The sequence below is a fragment of the Oreochromis aureus genome, linkage group 17 (genome assembly GCF_013358895.1).
Source record: "Oreochromis aureus strain Israel breed Guangdong linkage group 17, ZZ_aureus, whole genome shotgun sequence".
Taxonomy (NCBI): domain Eukaryota; kingdom Metazoa; phylum Chordata; class Actinopteri; order Cichliformes; family Cichlidae; genus Oreochromis; species Oreochromis aureus.
Window position 1 is genome coordinate 21966472 of NC_052958.1, and position 23044 is coordinate 21989515.

Below are 23044 nucleotides of genomic sequence, written 5' to 3' on the forward strand. Positions count from 1 at the left end.
AATCTGAGCCATAACTAAGTCTGGACCCAGCAGTGACCCTTTGAAAGTCTGTTTAAATGTGAAGACAAAATTTGGCATTATTTGGTCTTCAAATGTCCTCAGAAAGTCTAAGACTCATATTACATCTCACATAAACACTTCGACAAGCAAACACACACTTCCTGTTCAGAGCGCTTACTGTATTGTGTTCCCATAGAATGTTCCAGATACTTTCAGGATACTCTGGATGTGAATGTCTGTATTGTTCTCCTGCTAACAAATCAGTATTTAGACTATAGAAAACCAAAACCTGACTCCGCCCTCACTCCCCTCAAATAACCTTCTATTGGTCAGTAAGTGGTATCACTGTTGTATCTGCAATGGCATACGCAATTTTCATTGTTTGTTTTTAAGAAAAGTTTGAGAAACAAAAGGGATAAAGGTTATTTATGGGTTTTTTTAAATTTACAATTTATGCACTTTTTTTTAAAGAGATACATTCATTTTATTCTCTATATTACAAATATTTAACACTGCAGTGAAAACGATACAATAATATTTTTATTTTCAGCCCCGGAGCCAGTCTCTGAGATAACTGTTTCAAATGGCGGCAAGTCCGATGCTCTGCAGGTGTCGTGGCGTCCTGTGTCAGGAGTCGTGGACAGCTACCTGGTCTGCCTTGAGGAGAAGAAGGGAATTCCTATCCACACATTTGTTGTGTCCCACTCCTCACCACCTGAGTGCTCATTCAGGTCGCTGGAGGCTGGCCGGCTTTACTCGGTGGTCATAAAAACAAGGAGTGGCGACCTGGAGACTGCCACCACCGTCCTAGCTCGAACACGTAAGAATCCAGTCCTTTTAAAGTCCTATATTTGTCTGAGTTTATGTTTATTTTACCATCTACCAGTTTTGTTTGTACTTAAGTTAAAACATCTCTGTTGCTTTGTCTTTTGTTCCATTTTGCAGAACCAGCCACTGTGCAAAATCCAACAGCTGTTCACTCTGGAATAGACAACTTCCTCAAGGTATATCTGTGTAACAAGAATAACATTTATTTCATGTGGTGTTACTATTGCAGTTTTTTACTTGTTTTATTTGTTTTTTTACAGCTCTCTTAGTGAAATGACAACCTAAGTGGTCTACATCTCAGAAAAAGACAACTTTCTGGGATATTTGAATGTTTTTTTGTTTTTTTTGATAGTCCAAAAACAATTTTACTTCTGAACCTGTGTTGCGACTTGAGGCTCTGACAAACTAAATTATGGATTTGTTAAGAGGAATTAAGGCGCAAAAGTGTCTTCTTTTTTTTTTTTGACAAGACACAAATGTAGATTAAAAGGAAATTTCTCACTACTTTAAATTACCTTTTGATCCCTCAAATAATGTGTTGAGATTTCTGTATAAACTATATATTTTTAATTAAAACCTAAACATATCGTGTCATACTTTCAGGTGTACTGGCGCCATGCGGCTGGGGTTCTCGACCGCTACGTGGTTCTGATCCGTTACAATCACACCGTGCTGCAGAATAAGAGCGTCTCAGCAGGACACAACGAGTGCATCTTCTCATCTCTGACGCCGGGTAGACTCTACACTGTCACTGTGGAAACCTGGAGTGGAAACTATGTCAGCAGCATCTCCACTGACGGACGCACCTGTGAGTCAGAGATAAAGGAAAAAATGACCTAACGTGGTAATATTACAGAAAAGTTCTTCTTTGTGTGTGTTATTTCTCCTGATTGTGATGAATTTTGTATTTTAGTACCTGCAGCTGTTCAGAATCTGTTACTCAGCAATGCAGGAATCGACGAGTTGAACGTCACCTGGAGCCCTGCCCCTGGAGACGTGGATTACTATGAGGTGTGCTTCTATGAAACTTTGTTTAAAAAATATTTAGTAATTCATAGACAAACACCTGAACATTTTTCAGTCCAACCTGAAAGCACAGGTCTAAATAATCAGTATCAGCTATAATGTGTTGTAAATCGGATATTACTGAGGGAATTTAACTTATAGTCCTAGTTTTAAGAGCAGAATTTCATCAAATTTCTTAATTTTTCCATGTAAATATATATATAAAAAAGGTTTTCTTTCAGTCTGTGACTAACAACTGTTAGTCTGCCTGTATTAACATCTGACAGATAATAATTGTTATATTACTGAAAATAATTTTTCTTTCTTTAAAGTTATTATTCAGTTATGACAACTGCAAGTTTCGGTCAAATGACTATTTCACCAGACAGTTTATAGTTGTCTGGGTAAAACTCTGACGTAGGTTTGGGGGAAAAAAAATATTATGATCGAGTGATAGTGTAAGCAGGTACTTTAAGCATGTTTAATAGGGTTGTGGTTAAAATAAATTACTATAATTACTTAACAATTGTGTTGTAAATGAGGTATTCTGAGTGCATTTTCCCACTGTTATGATTTAACAATGTTAAAATGTATCATCAAACATGAATTCAAGCCCTGTTTCCCAGAGGATGAACTCATTTCGCTGCACCACTTCCTGTACCTCCAGGTCACTTTGCTCTTCAACGATTCTCGGGTATTCCCTCCGGTCACGCTGGGTGGTGAGGTGCGACAACACCGGCTGACCTCTTTGACGCCTGGGCGGCTTTATAAGATTGTGGTGGCGACATTCAGTGGAACGTATCAGAGAGCCGAGTTCATCGAGGGGCGAACAGGTTAGAAATGCAGAGTATATGTCCACAGTTTTTTTGCAAGCACCTTGGGTCGAAGTTTAGTAAATCCATCTCGTCTTCAGCTCCCAGAGCTGTAGGAAACCTCCACCTGGTTCCACAACCTGGTCTGACTGACTCTGTTGCTGGACTTTTGGCTTCCTGGACGCCTGGCGAAGGAGACCTGGACATGTACATTGTGTCCCTGTCAACCGTGGTAAGTTACTACCAAAAACACCTCATCACATAATTTTTTTAACCCCTTTTTTGGTTCCAACTTCAACTGCAATTCATAAATATGTATCTGATATCAAACACTCCAAGTTTCACACCTATGGATGGAATAATAGGTTCAGTGTGATTTTGTACATGTTCTGTGTAAGTATAATATATTGGAAATGTTTTATTTGAATAAAAAAAAATACAAAAAACCCCACCAGATAACAGTTCAGGGTGTGCTGGTATATAATTCAGACAGCAGATCAACCTTCTGCTTTTCCGTTCCACACCAACACGAACAGCTTGTGTACACATTGGGTCGACTGATGAATGGGTGATGTTCAGACTGTATAATGAAGGGATGAGGAGGTGGTGGAGTAACAGACGACTTAAGACTTCTCCCTCAACTTTCTGTCTTTAGGACGGAGTCACTAACGACACTCGTCCTGTTCCCAAACATATCACCACCCTGGACTTTTTAGAGCTGACCCCAGGTCACCCTTACACCATCACTGTCCAATCGATGAGTGGGAAGCTAAGCAATAGCAACACAGTCACAGGCAGGACAGGTAAGGCACCTGACAGATTATTAGAGTTTTGTCATTTTACATCAGTGTAGACTGAACATGGGTAAATTTCCTCTCCTTCACCACAGCTCCAGCCAGAGTCACAGCCCTCCAGGCTGATAACGACCACACCACCCACAGCCTCACCGTCAGATGGGAGCGGCCAGTGGGCACATATGACAGCTACAGCCTGCAGCTGCTGGACGAGGCCGGCATTGTGGTGATCAATAGAATGGTCGCAGCAGAGAGTCGCAGCGAGCTTCTGGAGGGTCTGACGTCAGGGAAGTGGTATCGTGTGAGGGTCGTGACGCTGAGTGGTGGCGTGCAGTCACTGGAGACAAGCGCAGAGGGGCAAACACGTAAGTCACTATTTAGTTTTTAGTTTTTACTAAGAGGACTGATCGGTAATGACGTATACATCACGTTATGATACAACTATGACTCTTCTGCTATATATTTTTTTTTAAGTGTTGAAACCTTGCAGTTCCTCTGACGTCCACTAGAGGCTCCAGCAGGCCCCATAGACTCCCATGTTAAAAGAAGTATTTTCACTAAAGAACCTCCTGAAAGAACCTGCTGTAAATGCACACTCTGACCCAAGGCGAATCTTTTCTTCCTCAGGTCCGGCTGCCGTCAGTAATCTATTGGCCATTTCAGCCAACACCTCCTCTCTCTCCTTCTCCTGGCGTCCGTCCGATGGCCATGTCGACATCTATGACCTGACGCTGTACAGCATCTCTGAGGGGACCACCAATCAGAGGCAGGGCTCTCCTGGGAGCAGGAGGGATCATCACAAGGTGGGATCAACATTCACATCTGTCCTGATGTTCATGCTAAGCTGTTTCATCATGTTAATGTGCGCTGTGTGTTCTTCAGAATGCAGGTGAACAGGTGGACTTGCAGAAGGTGGGCTCGGCTGCAGACAGCTGTGTGTTCTCTGGGCTGAGACCAGGAAGTCTGTACAAGCTGCAGGTGGTGAGCTGGAGCAGAGACATGAGCAGCGAATCATCTGTGCTGGCCAGAACTGGTCAGTCAGTGCTGTTGTATGGATACAAACACCACAGCCATTGCTTAACCTTCATTTCACTCTGTCCTCATCTTTTCTCACCTTCAAGATATTTTTTCCACGTTCTCTTCATTTTCTGTTTTTTCTTTTGATAGTTTCTCTTCTTCCGTCTTGCCTTTCTATTTTCTTAAAATGTTCTTCTTTTTGTTTCTTCTCATTTCACTTACCTCAATCACATTGTTAAAATGTCTTCTTCCTTTTTGTCCCCCTTCTGCTCTGCAGTCCCATCTCCAGTCTCGTCTCTGCAGGTCGAGAGTTCAGGATGGACGGACAGACTGAGAGTCAGCTGGCAGCACGGAGAGGGAAGCTTTAGCAGTTACGAGGTAAATGGATCTCTGTGATATCTGCAGTGAAACTGTTGCTAATGTGACCTCCTCCTTCAGTCCACAAAAAATAAATCCCACCAGCCATGTTTTGCAGAGTTTGCTCTTTATGGTTAAGAATTAAATTCCTCCCCATGACTCTGTGATCTTAAAACAGAAAAAAATCTGAGTGGAGTTCTGAATTAGAATCTCATGCTGATTTGTTCGTTTCCCTGTTACGTAAGGTGGTGCTGTACAACATTTCTGGATCCAAGCTGGGAGCTCACACTCTTGGGGCGGAGCACACAAGTCACACCTTCACTGGGCTGGTCCCTGGTAGACTGTACCGTGCTGAGGTCATCACGCACAGTGGAGATTTGACCAATAATGTTTCAGCATTTGGGCGCACCTGTGAGTGAAATGAAAATACACACCAGCACATTTTTTTAATGTAGTTTAAATGCCAAATTATTTTGATTACTTTTTTTTCCCCCAGCTCCCCAACCGCCCGATCATCTGTCTGTCAAACAAGGCCCGACCAATGACACAATAGAGCTGTTGTGGGCTGTTCCCACCAAAGGAGACTACAGTAACTTCAGTCTACAGTGGACTCCTCCTGATCAGCTGACGGTCACACAAACCCATCTGACCAGCTGCATTGTGGGCGGGATGTTTCCAGGGCGAGAGTACAACTTCACTCTGATGACTGCCAGTGGTGGCGGAGCCAAAGGTGGACCGACAGTCAGGAGCCAGCCAATCCAGAGGAACATAAGAACAAGTAGGTGGAACCTAAAGGAAGAATAATAAATCAATTACTACTGTGCGAGTATTTAATCAGATTTATTTATACAGACTCTCTTAATATTTCCTGTTAGTGGAAGAATGTTCTGCATATTAATTTTGGCATGTTTTTTGCATTTTCTTATAATTGGTTAATCAGATCAGGATTAATCAGGTTCTGACCGGGGGCAACTGCTGTCAATCAAGACCCATAAGAGAAATGCACATTAGACAATCTTTATGGTTTTATTTATGTTTATAGATAATTTGAGCAAACATTAAGAAAATACTATCTGCTTACAAGAAAAGGATCCAAAGCTTTAAAAGCATTTTACAAACCAGCTGTATTCATGATTTTATTCCACTTGATGGCAGCACAACAGAGGCTCTGAGTCCTCGTCTCTCTGTGGAGTTAAATCCACTTTTAATCCTATCCTGCTTGTCCAGAGGGTTTTTGGCTGCAGGGACTGAAACCATCACGGAGAGGAATAAAAAATATCCAGGTCACATATATTTAAATAAATCTGACCCAGTTTCTCTCCACAGTTTCCTTTTTTAATTTCCAGCAGACGAAGTGATAAAGTATTTAACACATTTATAGATACCCACAGAGAAGCCCTTATTTTTAGCTCACTCACACAGGAAGTACAAAATTAAAAGCTAGATCTGTACAGGCCCAAAACTTCCCTGTGTATCATTAGAAGAGTAAAGATGACTTAAAGGAAAAGGCCCACAAAATCCCTCTGAAAAACAACTGAATGCAAGTAATGTCTGTTCATCAGAGGTGTGTCGTATTCATTCTTCACTGAATACAGACACAGGTGAGTGCACCGAAAAGCCCAAAAACTATTTTCACCTCTTCAACAACAACCAAAAAGCAGATTATCAATCCATCTTTAAATGTTTAAAGATGATAAAGGAGCAGCTTAAAGCTTTTGTTATTACCTTTAATCTTTTGTCATTATTTTTAACATTTCAAAAAGCCTTGGAGGACATTGATAGACGCTGTCTCTACATGTAACCTGTGTACACTTTCACTGAATCATGGATTCATATTGATTTAAGTTATAATGACTACTAACCGTTAAACTGCATCAAATAACCAATCAAAAACTGGTCAGCAGAAATGAGCACAAGTGAAATAAGAGTGAATTAATCTCAGCAAAATATTCATTTATTTAGTTTGGCTAATGTAAGAGGGGGTGGAGCTTATGTCTTATACTGCACCTATCCACCAGGGGGCAACCTAGATATTTTTGCTTTGTTAAAGGGCAGTCAGATTAGTGCTGATTTTATTCATGTGGAAAAAACAAAAAAAATCCAGTAAAATCCCAACGAGCAAGGTTAAATCTGTTCTACTCACAGGAGTATTAATCCAAATAATTTTGTAGTACAATAATTATGTCATAATTAGCTCATGTTTACAGATCAAAGGCCCTTATTTTCACCTTTTAAATACAAAAGTTCCATCTTATTTTTCTATCTTCTCTCTGCTGCCAGCCACAAAATGACAAATGTGTCGTCCTTTGCCTTTGTCTTTTCTGGCCTCCTCAGGCACATTCATCATCTCTTAAAGAGTGATTTTATCATCTGATCAGGAAAAATAAATGGGGACTTTAGCAGCAGCAGACTCGTCGCTCTCTGTTTTGAAAAAATAAACACCACAAGGAATTTATTTTATTCATGAAGGTCAAACTTGAAAATAAGCAAAGTGAGAAACAGAAATTTCACTGGACTTGTTCTTTTTGTCTCCTTTTGTCACTTTTCATTCATCATCTTTCTTGTCATCTTGTCTTCATTTTTTCTATACTTCTTTCCTCCCCTTGTGTCCTTACCTCCTCTTTTCTAGGTCCATCTTCTCTAAAGTCCATCCACTGCTTCCCTCTCTCCTCTTCCTCCCTCTCCTGCTCCTGGTCACCTCCACACGCCGACTTTGACTCTTACGAGGTTGAGTGTCGGCGCTACGATGACCGGGAGCTGATCTCAGCATTGAAGCTAGCGGGAGGCGTCACAGCGGTGACACTGGACCACTTGGAGCCATACAGGAAATACTCTGTGACGGTCAGAGTGTCATCAGCCGGACAGACGAGCCCGCCGGTGACACACACCACTGTCACCATGATCGACCGTGAGTTTAAACACACGCTCACAAGGATCTTCATTTAAATAAGGCAGTATCAGGCACCTAACCTGGAACTAAACCTATTTGACCTGAGCCCTGCACCAAGACCCTTTAAGCATGTGAGGACTGACCCAGAACAGTCCTCACTTTTCATTAAATTTCATTGGTCCTCACATTGATAGATAGACAAGCATAGATACACACACCAGTATTCCCCTCAGGTAAAATGTTGGATTTGGTTGTTTAAATAAAACCTCCGTTTAAGTAGGACTGCTCACCTGGGAAACAAAGAGGGAACTGAAGACTGACTTCAAGTTTGTGCGTAGTCTGTTTTCTTTACCTGTTTCAGTGGCGTTAATGCTCAAATATCATCATTAACTTTGTGACTATTGCGTACTTTTGTGAACTAATTCCATAAAAACGCTCAAATGTTTTTAACTTGTAGTTAAGCTTTATGTCCATTGGCCTCTTGGGTTTCTGTAGCCAAACACAATCACATTTGGAGGAGAGGGTGGAATGCTAAGGCGGGATTCAATGACTGACAAGTTTGACTTTACTGCTGTGATTGGCACATCAACAATAACCAGTAATCACATGGCAAGCTAGAAGAACTTCAATTAGCAGTTACCATGAGTCAAACTAGCAGCCCATGACTAACTTAAAGCAACATAAAGCAGCTTTTGTGAACAGATTTCTCCTTACTGGAAAGTCGAAGAAAAGCGTTCAGCAGACATTTTTTTACATCGCCGAGTTTGGCACACCTGCCCGTCAGCTGTCCAACCATTATTCACTCCCAGTTTGTGGTTCACATTTTTGGGAAACTCGCTCGCCATGAGTTTTTACACTAATAACATTCAGGTTTAAGGTCACATTTGTCATTTTACAGGCAAACTAAATTGTGATTGATTGTTCACTCACTCTAAAGCCCAGCTCTTATTTGAATAAGCCAACTTCATGAGTTCATGATGCTGTCATGGGTGCCAGAGAGAAACAGAAGGGATCTGACTTGGCATCATCTGGTTTTCTGTGTTTGCTGTCAAACCCATTTGTTTCTGCTGTATATCTAAGTAGTTGTACCTTACACTGAATTGGAACTATCAGGTATTATCTTTAGTTTATTAAGGGTCTAAAACCTCTAAATAGCACACTTCCTCCTACGATTCTATCTAACTAGGCCGAGTTTGAACATCTGGTGCAGTCAACTCCTGCTACAATAAAACACAAATGACAAAAGAGAACTTTTGTGTGTGTGTGTTCATAATGAAGGAAGGAGACACACACAGGCTCTTAATCTTTGAAATGTCACTTTAATTTTCTCTTTGCCCTATGTCACTATGACCCTGTGGAGATTCAGAAATTCTTTTATTGCTGCCATATAACCTGCATTATTATAATTGCATTAATAACATGTTTTACAGCATTATTTGATTAGTAATATTTCTTACAGGGTTCATATTGCATTGAATATGTTTGTCATCACATTCATTCTATTCACAGGTAGAGTTCATTTTATACACATTGCATATCTGTGCTTGTTTAGAGTTGATGTTCCATCCAAGAGGGTTTTAAGCTTCACTGGTGAGAGTGTCCAGGTGATACATGTTGAGGGAAGATGAGAACATAGAAGGTTAATTGCATGCATGCTTACAATACACATAAATCTAGGGACAGGTCTGAGCGAAGGCCCAAGTGTCTTCTGCTCCTTCTTGAGACTTGCTGCAATTTAGTCTACTTAGTGATTAATGACGAGTGTCCATTATTAGCTCTTAGAGACCCTGTAGCTTGAAGTTGGTTACCTTAAAAGGCAAGTGTCTTTGACCTTATTGTAACCGGCTGCCCTTTTAGCGACCTGGTAACAGATGACCGGAGGAGATAACCAGCCCTCAGATACTCTGAAGGCTTAAGACTATGATTGTGCATGGAAGGTGTTATGGAAAAGAGAAGTTATATGTCTGTGTCTAGCCATTAAAAATGTACAAGATGTACCATTGTCTGTAAACAATGACTGTACATAATCTATTTTTGACCTGTATTTGACGCCATGGGGGGGCGGATACCCCATTGCTTTAAAAGTGTTTTTCACATGTATTTTTAGCAGAGAGATAGAGAAGACTCATGCTGTAATTTTGTTCTGTATTAATAAACTCACCGTTTGATTGCACTTTTCTGGGGCCTCTGTGGTTTGTTTCACTGCTCTACATTGATCGATTTCGTGACAACCCCAAACAATCTGGAAACTTTTCTCCTCTGCTAGAATCTTTTCCTTTCTTCTCTTTGTTCCCCCTTAGTTCACGTCCATCTCTTCCTCCCTCTTTGTGCTTGTGTTGCATTATAAATCATCCTGACACAAGTGCACTGGAAACAGAAAAAGGCAGAAAATCCACAAGTTTTTTTATAGATGGCAGTTCAGGAAGGGAGAAAGCCAAGGATGAAACTGGGAGAAAGAGCGAATGGAAACTGGAAAAGCCAGTTTCTTCTGAAACAACATACTTTTCACAGTGTTGTGGTATACTAGTATTGATGATAACCATCTGATACTATTGTGCTGATTGTGGAAGGATAATATTGTTGAAAAAAACATTTCAATGTGCTGTTGATTTTGCAATTAACATTATTATATTTTTAAATGCCATAAATAATCATCTATGTCATATGATAATTTCACAGTTATAAAATAGTTTATGAGCTGGATAAAATGTCTAAATTTTGAGAAAATGAACAAAAATTCCAACTTAATTTTTAAAATTAGTACTGCAATAATTATGAGCTAAAAATACATTTAATAAAAAGTCAAAATTTTTGTTTACACTTTGTTTAACCAGTCCTCTCTCCTGTCAGGCCCTCCTGTCCCACCTCAAAGCGTACGTGTCACCAAAAGGTCATCGAAGATCAAGTCATCCTCCATCCTGTTTCGCTTTAACTGCTCCTGGTTCAGCGACACCAACGGAGCCGTCCGATACTTCAGTGTGATCGTGGCCGAGTCCAATGGTACAAACACACCAACACACATTATTTTGACTTATATTCATTTCCTGTTGAATTTCTCATCATTTTTATTATAAGCCATTTCCTGAATAAATAGCAGTTTAATTTGGGAAATGAAGAAACAGAGACACAAACTGGAAGTAGACAAGTTTTTTGTCTCTTCTGACAGCCAATGAAATGCTGCAGCCAGAGCAGCGCCACCCACTGCCCTCATACCGCGACTACATCAGCAACTCATCCGTCAGAGCCTATCAGACTGCCTACTTCCCCAGCCGCTGTCCACAGGACACTGAGAACTCTGCTGGGCAGGTAATATGTAAATTACGTGTTGAAATTTTCTAAAAATGCAAACAAAATATTTGCTTTCTACAAACCTCTAGTCATAATAAAGGTGCTGATTTAACTAAAGTATTTGATGTTTATTAAGAACATTTTTAGTTATTGTTTATATGCAAAAATTTAAATATGAGACATTAGAATTAAAATATTTAATTTTATTACGTTTTTTAAAATCATTTTTAAAAGCGTGAAGAAATGAAAAAAATGATTACAATCAACCTCTGAATAAGAACTGTGTTTTGTGTATATCTGTCAATATATTAATGTGGTCAATCGATACCTGATTAGGTGGTGGAGGTGAACCTGGGGGCAGGAGGAGACCGGCTGGGAGGATCCTGTGATCATTACCATGACGGAGACCTCTATCTGAGTGACAGCTATGGTGCCTTCTGTGATGGGCCGCTGAAAGCCAAAACATCATACAGGTAATGAGAAACTGATGCTGCTGAAGTGCCGCTGAGCACAGAAACACCTCCCCTCAGCTACTGACCGTGTATGTGTGTGTGCGCTCGCGCAGGCTAAGCGTGCGAGCCTTCACCCGACTGTTTGACGAGAACCACAGAGAGTTTTCTCAGCCGCTCTTCACTGACACTTACCTGTCGGAGCCACTCCGGACGCACGCAGGTGAGACGGCCGACCATTTTCACTGATGATTAGAGATTTTATTATTTTTCTTTTAAAAATCTAACCTGAGCTTAACCAAACCTAACTTTTCTGTAAACTAAGAATGGGGATGAGTAGAATTAATGAATTTTTTGGGACCATTGGTCTAAATTTTTAAAAATTTGCAGTGTCTTTGAGTTTTGAAGCATTAACGTGACTCAGTTTTGTCTTTTGTTTTATCTACACCTTCCACTCGCGGGCACATGAAGTAAAAGCTGAAACATCACAGCTGGTCTAACCTCAGACATCTCCTGATATGTGTTGTTCTTTGTCAGAGCCTCTAGGTGGCGTGGTGGAGGGTCTGAGTGCTGGCATGTTCCTCATTGGTATGATGGTGGCAGTCGTCTCTCTGCTGGCCTACAGACAGAGGCTACGCAAAGTGTGAGTACACCCAGCCGTTCTGCTTGTAGTTACCTCAAGGACGCTTGGAAGTGACTACGTTAGATCAGCCAAAACATGGGGAGCCGTGCTGCTCATTTCCTGCTCTTTAATCTGAGACTCCACTACGGTAGCTTTGCATGAGTCAATGTTTGTGAGTTTAAAACACAGCTAGCTATTTGAATGATTTTCAAATTAAATCATCTAGGTATTTTTTCTCTTAGAGACCTATGAAGGTGCTGAACTCCAGTTGGTCATGTTAGCACCTCCTTTCCCTGCTCACAGTATCACTGTGAGTGCACCTCCTCACACACGGAGTGGAGCAGAGATAGACACAGAGGGGAAATATTAATATAACAAGTTACATAATCTTCAAAACAAATGTTAAACCGATCAGAACAAAGTGGGAAAGCTGATGGAGTCGACCACAGTTTGTAATTAAGTGAAAAACAAAGTAAAATATAAGAAAAGTTGTTGAAGCCGAATTAGGCCGAGATCCAAACACTGGATTGCTGGCTTCTACCATTTTCAAACACTTACTATATTATTTGAACCTTTGGTCATGTTTGTTTGGACCATCTGACAGTTTAAGAATATGCAAAGAAAAAGGAGAATATAATTTGTCTAATTTTAAAAGTTTTTCTATTTCAGACTAAGAACAGAATAGTAAAACTTTTTTTTTTTTTACTACAGCTTAGAGTTTGTTACCTTTAAGTTGAATCTGTTCTTCTGTTTACAGATTTGCTTTTGTATAAGTCAAAACGATGGACACTTTAACGGCTTTTTAAAGCATGTCTGAGATAACACACATTCCTTTTTTAACTACACCATCAATGCCACCAAATCTGGATGGGGCGTTGTCTCTGTGGCACCAGTGTGAAATTTCCCACTGGCTTCATGACTTTATGTAACATTTATGGTGCCACAACAGAGCTCTGAACAGAAAATTAGCTCCAAAATGTCACATCGGTTTTCTCACAGTCATTTAGCTGTAAAGCTAATTTACAGAGTTAATTAGTTGTGATTTGGTAAACACGTTTATTAGCGTAGAGGCAGGGCTCAAATGTTTTCATTGGTTTAACTCTTTGATCTTAATGTTCCTAATCAGTGCTGATATTTTCTGTGTGCAGGGCTGTGCAGGAGAACCCGGTGGTGAGGATGAGCATGTGGAAAGAAGTTCCAACTTCAGGGATGTATATGGGCGTCCGGAGGTAAGTTTGTGCACGCGGCACATCTATAATTATTCTTCTTCAGTACGTGAAAGAGGGAGAGATTAGTTTCCAACGCCTCCCACGTCCAATATGTGAGTATGTGAAGAACTATTAGTTTCCAATAAAGTGCTCGCTCCCTCTCTCAGATTACCTCATCATTCACCCACCACAGGCCGCAGCATCTGTTAATTACTGTGTGTGTGTGTCTGCATACATTTGTATATTGGCCACAGCTCATCAACCACAAATGTAACAGAGTGCAGAAATGAAGCTTCTCTGTGCTTCATAAATGACCCCAGCTTACAGTTACAGCACATTTTTTAACTGTACATAAAGACGATGCTCTTCTGCGTTTGCTAGTAGCAGTGATTATCAGATCTCAAATTCGCTTAGAAATAGATCGCAGATGAAAAATTCCTGCATTATTTAGGCCAGAACTGACCAGAGGGTCCAATTCGGCTTACGGGACAGCTTTGCAAGCGTGAAAATTGCAGTAACGTGATTAGACGCGAGTGCTTTAAACCCAACGAATGTGTAAAAATAGGCTGTTGTTGTGGTATTTTTCATACTACATGTCTGTGAGACATCTCAGACTGTCCATCATTCTGTCACAGGATAGGCCAGCCCACCTCAGCTTGTGGGCCATGAATTAAAATGACTTTAAGGTCACAAATGTAAGGTTTTCTTTGACTGAGTATACAAGATGTTTTAAGTGATGATCGAACCAGCTAAACTATAGATGATTAAATTTAACCCCATTTTTGCATAAAATCACAGTCCATTACATTTTAGAACCACGGTGTCAAATGTAAGACCCGGGGGCCAGAATTAGCATGACAAGGACTCCAATCTGGCTTGCTGGACTGTTTTAGAAAAAGAAAGGTGAAGGAGAGCGTAAGTTTTGGATTGTTACATACATCTTACAGCTTTTTCTTTGATAAAGACCTCACCAACACAATTACGTAATACATAAAGAATTAAATAATAGAGATGTTCTGACTGTATTCTAGACTGGAAATATTGCTATTCTTACTGGATAATGTTACAAGAGGCGATAAAACTATGCATAATGTATCATTTTCACTCCTGCATTATGTTTGTGTTACTGTCTAGTTGATTATCCACCTTTATAAACTATGTTTCACCACCTTATTATACTGTCACATGGATTAACTCGATTTTTTTATCTTCTGTTGCAGTAACCGTCGGATCACCAGGTGAGAGTTTAGGCTTTCTGGAACTCTGTATGTAATTAATTTGTTGAAATGGCTAAAAATCACCACTCTACCTCCAGTATATACCTTTTGCTGAGTATTTGTCCATCTTTCTCTGTTCAGTCCTATCAAAGCGGGCCATTTCGAGTCACATCTGACCAAGCTGCAGGCCGACTCCAACTACTTGCTTTCTGAAGAGTTTGAGGTAAGTGTATGACAATTATTATAAAAAGTGTAATCAAGAACCTGATCAATCATACTATTTGTTTGTTGGGCATGTCTTCAGTTTTCATTTGGAGTGTTAAATCTCAGGAAGACAGAAAGAGACACCGTTTCTTTTACCAGAGGTTTTGGATATTAATAATATTAAATCACTGTTGTAGCAGCCCCTGGCATCAAGAATGACAGACGAGTCTCTAACGGGTGCAGCCATTTATTTCCTCACCAAACACGGCTCAGTCTCTTGACATCATTGAGCACCATTAAAACTACAAAATAAGGAAAAATTGATACCCACACAGTCCCTTTGACCAATAAGCAATAACAACAAATGAGCTTAAATTAAATCAGGTAAATTCAAAAAACAAGTACAATATACAGTAACTGATTAAATAAAACAAAATAGGTCTTTTAAACTGCATCAAAGTGCTTCAAATTTCCCACGTGTGGGACTAATAAAGGTTATCTTATCTTATCTTATCTTCACAGTTCAGTTGAATAAAATATAACATCAGATCACACTGTTGGGATAACTCTGGGTTTTGGACAGTTCTGGTCAGGCCCAAAACATCTTACACTCAGAAACCTTGAAGCTCTTCCATTCGTGTACCAACTTCACAGCAAATCAAACTGCTTGTTCTGGGCTCATGCTCATGCCAGTTGGCTGTTGGTTCAACTTGCCCGCCTTTTCAGAACCATTTTGCTTTTCAACCATTGCTTCTCTGAAACTTAAAGGTCAAGTAATGTACCATGACTCTGATGAGGAATGGCACTGGTTTTCTTCAAAAGCAGATTTTTGGCTGGTCTTGTTAGTCACAACGTCCTGATGTTTATAACTGTACAAATGTAATTATTCTCATCTCTGTTCAGGATCTGAAGGATGTCGGCCGTAACCAGACGATGGATGTCGCCCGAGTGCCGGAAAACCGAGGAAAGAACCGCTACAACAACATCCTGCCATGTTAGTGCAGTTTTTAGCTTTAAAGCTGTTTTGCTTCTCAAAAAGTTGAAAAGAAAAAAGAAAAAAAAACAGTCCCTCCACATAAATACAGTTAGCTGACAACCCTTCAAGTCCCTCAGTGAGAAAGAAAAATAAATCAAAGTGGAAATCATTGCAATCATCGTCAAGAGCTTTAATGAGGCAGCACCTGTTCCCTTGGTGACAAGGATGAACTCTGAGGCTTGAGGTGATAAAAGCATTCATAATTACACAATACTACTGAAAATACAGCATCTATTTGGAATATTTACTCATTTAATTAGCTTTTCGTTTCCATTTCTTAGCCACCCAAGCAGATTGTCCTCCATATTATTTATTATCCACACGTCACAAAATAGTTTCGCATTGCATCTTTTTCCAACCAGCAGATTAAAAACTATAAAATGGTATGTCCTCCAACCAGTTGATCAGCTGATACCAACAACTGGCCAAATTTAATTGATCTTAAAATTTCAGCCCTTGTATCTGAGTCCAGTTTAATGAATTTGCATAACTGAATTTTTGCTCATTCAAAGGTAGTGTGATGATGGGCTGAAAAACAGCCAAATTATACTAACGATGGTTTGATTTTAAAAAAAAGAAAAAGAAAGGAGCTGTTTTAAATAATGACACTGAATCTAAATTTCCTTGAATGAAGCAATCTTTACTCAGGTAACGATAACATTTGCTCAAAATAGCACAAAAGAGTTGCTGTTTTAATTGTTATTACTCAATTAATGAATCATGTGTTAAATGTAATGTTTAAAATGACGATACAGCTGTGAAAATGTTTTCTGTCTGTGTCGTTAGGGATGATGCCAAATTATTTTTAAGTGTCTGAAATGTTAGTTCATTGATTTTTTGCTATGGGAGTGATATAGAGACAGATTTCTAATCACATGAAAATTGTTGGGTACATCTGTTTTACGCAATTATAAAGGAAATATCCACAATTTGCCATTTTCAAAGTTTTTCCTTCTTAAGTATCGCAGTTTAAAATAAAGTAATTAAGCATCAGTCATTTGTAACTGCAAAAATATCAGATTTATGACTCGAGGTGCCACATTTACAACATCACCTCTATAATTAACTGTCAGAGAAGTAAACACACTTACACCACACACACACACACACACACACACACACACTCTCTCTCAGTGAAATGAGTCATTACTGAGTTTCACATTTACACATCTTTCACATTTAATAATAAGAGCCTCAGGAAAGCTGTGAGAGACGCTGTTTTCATTACTTATTCTAGAGTGGATGTGTTAGAATTTCACCATCAGACATAAACTGCATCCTTTAGCCTGCGGGGAAACATTAATGTGACCATATTGATTAAACTATAAGGAATCTGCACTTATTGCTTTTACAAATATGCCCTCAGTAGCTCAAAATGATTGTTGCTTCTTCACTAAGTAGACTGATAGAAATTTAATTGGGCAATTTTCAAAATTGTTAGTTTTTGGCTGATTTCAGGTTAAATGTGCGAATCTGATGTTTAGTATTATTGCAAAGTTGCAATAAGATGATATATATTTAATTAAAATGGCAAGAAAAAAAAATAAGAATAACTGAACGACTGAGAGCATCAGTTAAACCTGCTTTTAATCCAAAATTTTTAATGTTATCCAAACAATTGCAAACAATTTTAAATAAATATTAATAAATATTTATTTATCCCTGATTTTTCCTCTCTGTTCGAGACTACCACTGGGCGGTGGTATATAATAGAGGTTAACTGATAAAAAAATGTGAAAAAAGACATTTTAATGAACTTCTACAATGATGAAACACAGAAAACAAGAAACAAGAAAACTGGAGCAATACTTCAGAGTCAGAGTCTAGCTGTTGTACTGTGCTGCTTTTGTAGCCTTCACACTTTTAGTTCTGGATGTACAAACTGATTTTAGGTAAATGATTCCTTAATAAATAACCTCTAAAAGTGCCCAGCTCAGCAGCAAACAGCAGAGAGTTACAGCTTTTGAAGAAAGAGAAACCTTAAGAAGCTAAAAACCCAGAAATTATTTATAAGAACAGGTGGAGACCAAAAATGGAGCTAAAACGCTTTAATGTCACGTTGCTCTGTGGATGCTGGATGTAGTGGGAGGAATTCAGTCAACATTTATTAAACCAGTTCAGTACTCATTGCATTAGAGTTAGTTTAAACTACACATTAAAGATAATGAAAGCCGCTGGTGACTTATTTCTTCATTTTTCTAGATGATTCTACCCGAGTGAAGCTGTCGTACCTGGAGGACGACCCCTGCTCCGATTACATCAATGCCAGCTACATGCCTGTATGAACACATGCTAAAAAGCACAAACTGAGCGCACACACTGACAATGACACTAATACTGCCTCTCTCGCCTACATGTGCAGGGTAATAACTACCGCAGGGAGTACATTGCCACCCAGGGGCCGCTCCCGGGCACGAAAGATGATTTCTGGCGGATGGTGTGGGAGCACGGCGTCTACAACATCGTCATGGTGACACAGTGTGTGGAGAAAGGACGGGTGAGGCGTCCGCTTGATCAAAATGTCCATTTGAGTGGAACAATTATGAAACTGAAATTATGAGCTTTGATTGCAAGCTGAAAAGAGCTCCAGACTCTTCTCATAGGTTAGCAAAGGAAGATAAATTCAACCCTGAGAAGTAATTAAACTATATGAATGCTGTGTTTCCAGGTGAAGTGTGACCAGTACTGGCCTGCAGACAGAGAGCCTCTGTACTACGGTGATCTGGTCATTCAGATGCTGTCAGAGTCTGTTCTGCCTGAGTGGACCATCCGAGAGTTCAAGATCACCTCGGTATGCCTCTTTTTACTCGCATTTTTTATTCTTTATTCTTTATAAATGTAGAAAAGCAGTAATATCTAAAGAATGAAGATGGCATATATTTATTGTGAAACTTTTCATTTTTGGTTATTTTGATACATAACTTCTCCAAACTGAGGTTGATAAGGGGATATCCTTATGCTGTATGTTTATCTCTGTGACAGACGGTCCACCCACCTGCTGTTCAAATATCTGTTAAAAGGGAAGGAGCTAAAACAGCTTGTTTCAGGCAGAGGGTGAATTGAGAGGCTACAGAAGGATTATTCTGATTATTTCTGCATTTTTTTTAGTGTGGCCATGAAAAAGTTGATTTCCACTATGTTATGTTGAAACGAACGTTATGTCGTTATGTTACATTATGTCTAAAGCCTCAAAATCCAGACCTTGAATGTTGCTATGGGTGATAACAATCTTAATAAATCCATTATCAACCCGGACAGGAGAGCAGCTGCAGTTATCCTCGGGTACTGCGTCACTTCCACTACACGGTGTGGCCCGATCACGGCGTCCCTGAGAGCACCCAGTCCCTGATCCAGTTTGTCAGGACGGCCCGGGACTATGTGGACCGATCACCCAGCACCGGAGCCACCGTCGTTCACTGCAGGTTAGATGCTTGAGGCTGTCCTCAGGGAGAAATCTGATTGGCTGTGAGTTAACAGAATCCCATCATTAGAACCAAAAAAAAAAGTGAACTAGTGAGCCCTTGAACCTTCTTTGATTCTCTGTTTATTCTCTTTGATAACTGGATGTTTTTGCTTGTTAGTGCTGGAGTCGGGCGCACAGGGACCTTCATTGCTTTGGATCGGGTTCTGCAGCAGCTGGACTCCAAAGGAACCATCGACCTTTACGGCTGCGTGTTCGACCTCCGCCTGCACCGCCAGCACATGGTCCAGACTGAGGTATAAGCTACATTCAAATATTTAAGTATTTAGCTTTGGATTCTAGGACATTTGTTTGACTATTTAATTTCACCTTGTCCACCAGACATTTCTCCCACTTAGACCTGTGATTGCAATTTTACTTACTAGACTGTGATTAAGGATAGCCCCACGTGGAAGCAAAGGCAAACAACAATAAATTTTGAAAAAAAAACCAGTGGCAAAAAACTAATAACTGGAAGAAAAAAAAAAACAAAACCCATTTCATTGGGTATTGATAAATCTGCATGGTTTATGGTAATACATCATTAAAACTGAAACTATTAGACAAGAAACATCAGGAAATATTGACCTAAACTAGAATTTAACTACCAATAAAGATTTAAAAGTATGATGTTACCCTCCATTTTAGTCAATATTAAATGCAAATTGGTTCATGATGACTTTACCACATCCAAACCAGTTTGTAGTGAATAAAAAAATACTATAGTACATAAAAAACAAGTTGAACCATTAATATTACAATGAGAATTTTAGACTAAATTGGAGCTACATCATTAAAACAAGAGAAAATATTAATAATGGAAGCTATCAAATATGCTGGTCTAAAAATTCTACCAATTACTGTCATTATAATACTAAATTGTCAATCTTGATCAAACTTGGATCAAACAAATAAAGAAAAAATAAAGAAAACCAAAAGCTTATTTAGTTTTAGATTTAGTCTTAATCATTCGTTTTAGTCAATTCAATTTTATTTGTTGACGAAATGATCAATGTATTTCATAGTATTTTGTCCTTTTGCAACAGTTTTTATGTTGTTATGGTCGTGTTTTTGTCAGAAATAAAAATGGTTATTGATGAAAACTGACAAATTATTGGTCAGTGAAATTAACGTCTGTGTTTTCCATGGGACATGAATGAATTCTGCAGTGAACGCTCTAAAAGCACCTGAAGGTGTTTATTACATCATTATAACAGTCTTGTTGCGTTGCAGTGCCAGTATGCCTTCCTGTATCAGTGTATTCGGGATGTTCTGAGAGCCAGAAAGCATCGCAGCGAACAGGAGAACCCTCTCTACCCCATCTACGAAAACTTCAACCCCGAGTACTGCAGAGGTGAGAGTGTTTCTAACATTCAGAAATGAAACAGTCCACCTGTTCACGTGGACATGAACCGTCCCATTTCTGTGTTTGACAGTTGAACTGAAACTGCGTTTATATGTTTCAGTAGAAACTGTGTTTTTGTCTGCAGCACACATAAATCATAATCATTTTTTTTCCTTTTTTGTCCCTTTGTTTTCTCAGATTTCATTTACACTGGACGCTAAAGAGAAGACGATGTTCATGTGATCAAAGAGAGGAAACATTCCTACACAAAAAACGGACAAAACAGGGAATATAAATAAATAAGTCCAAGATTGTAAAAACTTTTTTTCAGGGCTGTAGGTCTTGCACTCTGAATCACTGGTTTTACAGCAACAAATTCATTGAAGAAAAGTAGAAATGAAAGTGCAGATTTAGGATTAAATAAAAACAAAGCACAAGACAAGTCGGAGGTTCTGGGTTTGTGGCGCTGCAGGGAAGACTTTCGTAGCTAGAGGTGGTGATCAGCTGGTGATCGGCACTATCTGAGAAAAGTTTTTAAAATTTAGTAAATTTAGTAAATAACACCTCACAGACTTTCCACTAAATCTACAAGGAAACAGTCTGATTTTATTCAACACAAGAATCCTAAACCATTAAAACATCTGACACTTATTATTTTTAACCATACATTCATATATTTAAAAAAAGAATTGAATGATAATTGCGCACCATATTATTATAATTATATAGTCATTTCTGTAATTTTGAATAAATCGTCTTCCATAAAGCTGTGTAAGTACTGTGAGTACCTGTTAAATAATCTGCATCTGAGCTCAGATTGGCATGCAAATTGGATTTCTTTTTTTTCTAAATCCACCTGACAGTCCAGCAAAGTCCACCAGCTAAACATACTAGAAAAGCTCAATTGACAGGACTGCTTTGACTCAAACCTACAGAGAGAAGGCACAAATGATCAATCAAATTCAGCCCTATCTGAATCCTAAATGTTAATAAAATATAGTTCATTGTCAACGAAAACAACAAACTTTGAAAATTTAAATTGTTAGAAATGGATTGAAACTCATTGAAAAACATAGTGGAGTCCCTTTAATGTAGGCACTGGTTGATCTCAGGTTGTTGTGATCCAAATAATAACTGAGTGACAGCAGGGAAGGAAAGAGCCATCTATTTTTTTATACCCTCCATTATTACTGTATGTTCTCACTCACTGCTCCATATAAGCTGTTTATTTAAAAATTCTAAACACACATATTGCTGTATGTAAATATAGATGTAATACTCTTTTTTTTCTTTTTTTTTTTTACACTATGATGAATATATATGTCTATCAACAACTGCCTGGTTGTGTAATATTTCTGTTTCTCTTTTATACCTGTTGAGTAGCTGCAAGCAAACATAACCTGCTGTATTCAGACTTTAAAGAGGCTTTATTTCGCTTTTCTTTTTTCTCTGTCATATATTTTATATTACAGCATTAGACATTCATGTTAAACGTGGCCAAAGTTTTAAATACTGAGGTATGCAAATGTAATCCCTGTAAAGAAAAGTACTTTTAGTACAGATCGCAAGCTCCAAGCTGAAAGCTGGCTAATCATAAGATAAGTTTTAAGAGAGGGGAGGGGCCTTAAAGAGACAGTAGCCTGTTTCTCAGAGGATTAAAAAAAAAATAATAGTAAAAATACTCGATATCACATTAAGCTACTTTATTAGCCTGAGAAGAAAGCTCTGGAGTTGGAAATGAGCACACTGATCTCCTGTTTAATGTAATTAATGCTTGTACACCATTTAAACTTTAAACATAAAAGACTGAAGTCTGAATACAATCCAGGAACCTCATGTTTTCTTTCTCCATATTTAATAAAAACATCATTATAAATATTGTTAAAGAATCTGACTTTTGTGATTGTATAAGTTTCTAGAAAAAGCAGAGATTTTTTTCTCTTTTTAAATATTTCAAACTTAACTGAAAAGCTGGCCAAACTTCTTTTTTCTGTTCAACTCAAATGCTGGAGGATTTTCATTTTAAATTACCTCTGCTCATGCAACATATTTTATTTTATAGTATTATGATATGGCATTTTACATTTACATTACATTTAAAATACTATGGCTAAATTCATTATTATGAACTCATGAAAGCTGGTCTGCACTTTTTCTTTTTTAAAGATTTTCTCTGATACATTCGACCTGCTGGATTGTTTTATGTAGACTTTAATATGTTTGTCATATCGTGATGGATTCATGAAAGTGATTTGGATTTAAATAACCAGGCCCTAAGAAAATGTGTAATTGAGTTTTAGAATTTGCTGTCCTGTTGTTGTAAACTTGATCATAAAGTGCTGAATAAAAATATCTGCCTCACTGTTTGTGGCCTTTTTTCTTTGTGTGATAGGCTACATAGCTCATAAATATTATACACACATTTTCAAATGCTGCTTAAATTATTCTCCATATTTAACATTTTTAAGATGATGATATTTCAAATATAGAGATATTTTAAATTTAAAATAAA

At 38.7% G+C, this 23044-nt stretch overlaps 1 protein-coding gene across 1 annotated transcript in view; it reads left to right on the forward strand.

Annotated features, from left to right (window-relative positions):
- Positions 1–22898, forward strand: part of LOC116321854 (receptor-type tyrosine-protein phosphatase beta-like) — a 37297-nt gene extending 14399 nt beyond the window's left edge. The window contains exons 11-40 of the mRNA XM_039600902.1: positions 551–820; positions 946–1004; positions 1432–1636; positions 1742–1839; positions 2501–2666; positions 2747–2877; positions 3301–3448; positions 3535–3804; positions 4067–4242; positions 4322–4472; positions 4734–4834; positions 5059–5224; positions 5310–5591; positions 7443–7721; positions 10554–10703; positions 10870–11009; positions 11328–11464; positions 11557–11663; positions 11978–12083; positions 13211–13291; positions 14491–14508; positions 14629–14710; positions 15595–15685; positions 17930–18006; positions 18090–18224; positions 18396–18518; positions 18986–19149; positions 19309–19444; positions 20421–20541; positions 20731–22898. Of these exons, the coding sequence (XP_039456836.1) occupies positions 551–820; positions 946–1004; positions 1432–1636; positions 1742–1839; positions 2501–2666; positions 2747–2877; positions 3301–3448; positions 3535–3804; positions 4067–4242; positions 4322–4472; positions 4734–4834; positions 5059–5224; positions 5310–5591; positions 7443–7721; positions 10554–10703; positions 10870–11009; positions 11328–11464; positions 11557–11663; positions 11978–12083; positions 13211–13291; positions 14491–14508; positions 14629–14710; positions 15595–15685; positions 17930–18006; positions 18090–18224; positions 18396–18518; positions 18986–19149; positions 19309–19444; positions 20421–20541; positions 20731–20753 (4193 nt within the window). The 3' untranslated portion in view covers positions 20754–22898. The remainder of the gene's footprint in view (positions 1–550; positions 821–945; positions 1005–1431; positions 1637–1741; positions 1840–2500; positions 2667–2746; positions 2878–3300; positions 3449–3534; positions 3805–4066; positions 4243–4321; positions 4473–4733; positions 4835–5058; positions 5225–5309; positions 5592–7442; positions 7722–10553; positions 10704–10869; positions 11010–11327; positions 11465–11556; positions 11664–11977; positions 12084–13210; positions 13292–14490; positions 14509–14628; positions 14711–15594; positions 15686–17929; positions 18007–18089; positions 18225–18395; positions 18519–18985; positions 19150–19308; positions 19445–20420; positions 20542–20730) is intronic.
- Positions 22899–23044: the final 146 nt, after the last annotated feature.